The sequence below is a fragment of the Nerophis lumbriciformis genome, linkage group LG39 (assembly GCF_033978685.3).
Source record: "Nerophis lumbriciformis linkage group LG39, RoL_Nlum_v2.1, whole genome shotgun sequence".
Lineage (NCBI taxonomy): Eukaryota > Metazoa > Chordata > Actinopteri > Syngnathiformes > Syngnathidae > Nerophis > Nerophis lumbriciformis.
Genome location: NC_084586.2, coordinates 11,075,001 through 11,080,296, shown reverse-complemented (window position 1 = coordinate 11,080,296; position 5,296 = coordinate 11,075,001). Strand labels below are relative to the sequence as shown.

The 5,296-nt window shown below is 30.9% G+C and overlaps 1 protein-coding gene across 1 annotated transcript in view; it reads left to right on the top strand.

Annotated features, from left to right (window-relative positions):
• The first annotated feature begins 1,079 nt into the window (after positions 1–1,079).
• The window catches only part of LOC133577920 (disintegrin and metalloproteinase domain-containing protein 12-like), a 234,090-nt gene continuing 229,873 nt past the window's right edge, over positions 1,080–5,296 (top strand). The window contains exon 1 of the mRNA XM_061932053.1: positions 1,080–1,506. Within this exon, the coding sequence (XP_061788037.1) occupies positions 1,419–1,506 (88 nt within the window). The 5' untranslated portion in view covers positions 1,080–1,418. The remainder of the gene's footprint in view (positions 1,507–5,296) is intronic.

The following is a 5,296-nucleotide window of genomic DNA, read 5'->3' as shown; positions in this document are numbered from 1 at the left end:
CAAAACAGCTATCAATACTTTAATTGATTGAATTGATAATTTGAGTATTTAAATAAATACATAATATAGTTAAAAATAATACAAACACATTTCAAAACATCCATCAATTTATTTTTCCTACTGTTCAAATAATAAAATAAATAACTACATGACAAAGTAACAAATTAGTTTGAATTTCGACCTTAAATATGCATGAACTATTTTGTCAAATATTGGAAATAGCTGTCCTTTAAATTACATAGCTACATAAATAAATCACTTTCTCTAATCTATTGTGTAAGTGTACATAATTCGGTGTCCCACGACAGGCGCAAAAATAAAATATAGAAAGTATACAAACTTTATTTTTGCGCAATTTTAGAGCCAATCAGAGGCGCTCTCAGGGCTCGATCGTTTTCAAATGTGTATTTTATTTATAGTCTTAATTGGTTTTACCCTTTGAAATCGTTTTATTTATCTATATATTTATTTTATTTTATTTTCATTTTTTATTTATTTATTTATTTTATTTTTTTTACATTAGTTTTATATTTATTTATTTTGTTTTTATCCAGCCATTGGTGGAGCTAAGGATAGTATTTCAATCTTGTTTTTAATATTTTTGTGCAGCACTTTGGAAACATTGTTGTTGTTTAAAAGTGTAAATAAATAAAGTGGATTGGATTGGATCCTCCACGCGCATGCGCAAACATAACTGCTTCCGTCGCGCTATTCCACGTTTTAGTATTTTGACTCGTCAACATTTGATTAAAAAAAATAACAACGTTTGTGCCGTCCAAAGTGTTTGAATAACGAAACTCATTCGTGGAAAAATAGAGCATTTAAAATTATTTGCGTGAAATGCTGAAGGAAGCGTATTTCATTATGGCAACTATGTCCCTCAGAATCAAACACGATGAAAACAGTAGCTTTAAATTAAAATAATTAATATGAATCAAAGCTTTTTTTAAATATTAAAAGTCTAATTTTGATTGTCACATTAAATGGGGCCCTTATTTTGAAAAACGACTGCGCAATGCATTCCCGCCTCCTCGCTACCTGCTTCCGGTTTTGGCAAAGGCGGAGAAAAAGGCAAGCGCTAGGACCCTGCGGGGCTTCTCCGGTGAAGCACATGGCGCTCACAAGACAACTCTTTGACTGTCATTCTTCCCGCGGAGCCGCAACACTCCCGACACCTCCTCCTCCTGTGCCCGCCCAGCACCGCCCTCACGTCGGCCACACTTCGGCGAGAATAGGCGCCTCACGGTCGGTGCTAAGTTGACCCAACTGAGGGACGCCTTTGGACTTTTTTTTTTTTTTTTTTGGGAAAACCTCCCCAAGGAGGGGGCGGGAGGGAATGGAAGGGGGTTGGCCCGTCAGCTGTTTCGTGTTCGGGTGATGGTTCGGCTCCACTGAACGCACATTAGTGGGTCAGCGCCATGCCGTCTTGGACTGTCAGCCCGCTCATGTGGACAACACTGCAGGCTCTGTTGTGCTGTGGGACCGTGGACATGGCACACGCTGCAGGTAAGAGGACAATGGCACACACACGTTGTGGATCAAGCAATGGCAAAACAACACAACTATTCTTTTTTTTTTGTGTGTGTATATTTTGCACACTGGCAGTGGAAAACATGCATTTTGCATAAAGCACGACTGACAATTGCACAAGTTCTGCAGAAAATGTGCTAAAGTGATGCAATGTTATGACTACATTTGTTTAAAGGGTGTATGCATCATAAAATAGTAATAAGATGAATGAATAAAATAACATGTTACTATGCAACACATATGATAATTATCTATGAATGAATGATCAAAAGAAGCAATGAATAAATGCACAAGAAATTATTTTGATATAGTACACACCAGGACCAGTGTACATATAATACATAAAACAATGAATAAACACATAAAATACTGTGATGTATAGAATGAAGTATTAAATAAAAATAATTGAAGGATTAAATAAATTAATAGTTAAATTATGACATAACGTAAGGATGAATGGTAGCAAAAAAATGTTTTTGAAAAAAGAATAAATACCACAAGTTAATTAATAATGAATAATAAAAAAATAATTTTAAATAAAATAATTGATTGATTTAAAAAAATTACAGGTAAATTATGACATAACAAAAGGATGGATGAATGAATGATAGTAAAATTATATATAAAAAAAGAATAAATACCACAATTTAATGAATTATAAATAATAAACATAAAATAATTGAATGATTAGATAAATTAATAGTTAAATTATGACGTAACAAAAGGATGAATGATAGTAAAATATTAAAAAAAAAAGTAATACGTACCACAAGTTAATGAATTATAAATAATAAAAATACTATTAGATAAAATAATTGAATTATTAAATACATCAAGAGTTAAATTACGATATAGCAAAAGGATGAATGTTAGTAAAAATATTTAAAAAAAGGAGTAAATACCACAAGTTAATGAATTATAAATAATAAAAAATACTATTAAATAAAATAATTTAATGATTAAATAAATGAACGCTTAAATTACGACATAACAAAAGGATGAATGATAGTAAAATTATAAAAAAAAGGAATAAGTACCACAAGTTAATGAATTATAAATAATAAAAAAATACTATCAAATTAAATAATTACATTATTAAATAAATTAATAGTTAAATCATGACGTAACAAAAGGATGAATGATTTTAAAAATATATATAAAAAAAAGAATAAATACCACAAGTTAATGAATTATAAATAATAAAGAAATACTATTAAATAAAATCATTGACTGATTAAATAAATTAATAGTTAAATTACGACATAACAAAAGGTATGATACTAAAATTATAAAAATAAAAAAAAAGGAATAAATACCACAAGTTAATGAATTTTAAATAATAAAAAATACTATTAAATAAAATAATTTAATGATTAAATAAATTAACGCTTAAATTACGACATAACAAAAGGATGAATGATAGTAAAATTATAAAAAAAGAGGAATAAATACCACAAGTTAATGAAGTATGAATAATAAAAAATACTATTAAATAAAATAATTTAATTATTAAATAAATTAACGCTTAAATTACGACATAACAAAAAGATGAATGATGGTAAAATTATTAAAAAAAAAAAATAGAATAAATACCACAAGTTAATGAATTATAGATAATAAAAAAATACTATTAAATTAAATAATTAAATTATTAAATAAATTAATAGTTAAATCATGACATAACAAAAGGATGAATGATTTTATAAATATATATATACAAAATGAGTTTCCTCCGCCGGGTGGCGGGGCTTTCCCTTAGAGATAGGGTGAGAAGCTCTGCCATCCGGGGGGAGCTCAAAGTAAAGCCGCTGCTCCTCCACATCGAGAGGAGCCAGATGAGGTGGTTCGGGCATCTGGTCAGGAGGGCACGTCCGACCGGTAGGAGGCCACGGGGAAGACCCAGGACACGTTGGGAAGACTATCACTCCCTACTGGCCTGGGAACACCTCGGGATCCCCCGGGAGGATCTGGACGAAGTGGCTGGGGAGAGGGAAGTCTGGGCTTCCCTGCTTAGGCTGCTGCCCCCGCGACCCGACCTCGGATAAGCGGAAGAAGATGGATGGATGGATATATATATAAAAAAGAATAAATACCACAAGTTAATGAATTATAAATAATAAAGAAATACTATTAAATAAAATCATTGAATGATTAAGAAAATTAATAGTTAAATTACGACATAACAAAAGGATGAATGATAATAAAATTATTTTAAGAAAAAAAGGAATAAATACCACAAGTTAATGAATTATAAATAATACAAAAATACTATTAAATAAAATAATTGAATGATTAAATACATTAATAGTTAAATTATGACATAACAAAATGATGAATAATAGTAAAATTATTTAAAAAAAAGAAGAAGTAATAAATACCACAAGTTAATGAATTATAAATATTAAAGAAATACTATTAAATAAAATAATTGAATCATTAAATAAATTCTCAGCACCAACCCCCCGCGATCCCAAAAGGGACAAGCGGTAGAAAATGGATGGATGGATAGTTAAATTATGACATAACAAAAGGATAAAAAAAAAAGGAATACATGCCACAAGTTAATGAATTATAAATAATAAAGAAATACTATTAAACAAAATAATTGAATCATTAAATAAATTAATAGTTAAATTATGACATAACAAAAGGATAAAAAAATTAATAAATACCACAAGTTAATGATTTATAAATAATAAAAAATATTATTAAATACAACAATTGAATGATTAAATCAATTAATAGTTAAATTATGATATAACAAAAGGATTAATGATAGAAAAATTGTAAAAAATAAAAAAAAATACCACAAGTTAATAATAAAAAAATACTGTAACTTATGTTTATTTTAGTAGAATAATAAATCCGTAAAACGCAGTTAAATCATAAAATGTATAAACTATGACTAAATAAATACAATAAAATATTTGCCTTTTTTTTATTAGGTGCACAATCTATTGGTGTCCACAGTAAAATAGCTGTTATTATTATAGTTTGTCCCCTTCAAGGCATACAAACCACCCACAATACTAGGAACACGCCTCAACCCACCTTGATTGCTGCAGGTTAGGTTAAAGTGACATTTGAACATCCATCTCTTGTATTGGATGATGCAGGTGTGCCTAATGAAATGGCTGCATGAACGCCTTCATGTGGTGCTTGATGTTACACACACACACACACACACACACACACACACACACACACACACACACCGGGTTGAGGATGAGCGTTCTCCTCTCTCACATCTTCCAGTCGCTCCAATCCTGGGAATTAATTAGGCGAGCAACAAGAGGCACCAAAAAAAAAAAAAAAAAAAAGACGCCAGGAACTCATTCATTTATTCATCAAAAGTTCATAAGGAAGTTTGGCCTTGATGGCGCTTCTTTCCCGAGGCGCTCCCTCGTCAGCCAAAAAGTCGACTCCCATCTCTACTCCGACTCGCCCGCTTGTTTACCTGCTCCAAGCAGAGTGTGGATTTAACACGGCCATTAATTCATCAGTGCAGGGATCAAACGCAATATGTTTTCAACCCATTTATCCAACGTATCAGAAAGAAGTCAACGTGTCGAGTGAAGTCTTTCCAGGGTTTGTGATGTTTTATGGCTTATTTTTCCCCCCCAATACCTTAATTTCTTGAAAAAGCAAAGGATTCCAACAACAATTGGAAAATACATACCGTATTGATGTTTTATTCATTTTATACAGCACAGACGTGAAAATAGACACTTGAGGGCAGTAAAACACATACTCAGAGCTGATTGGC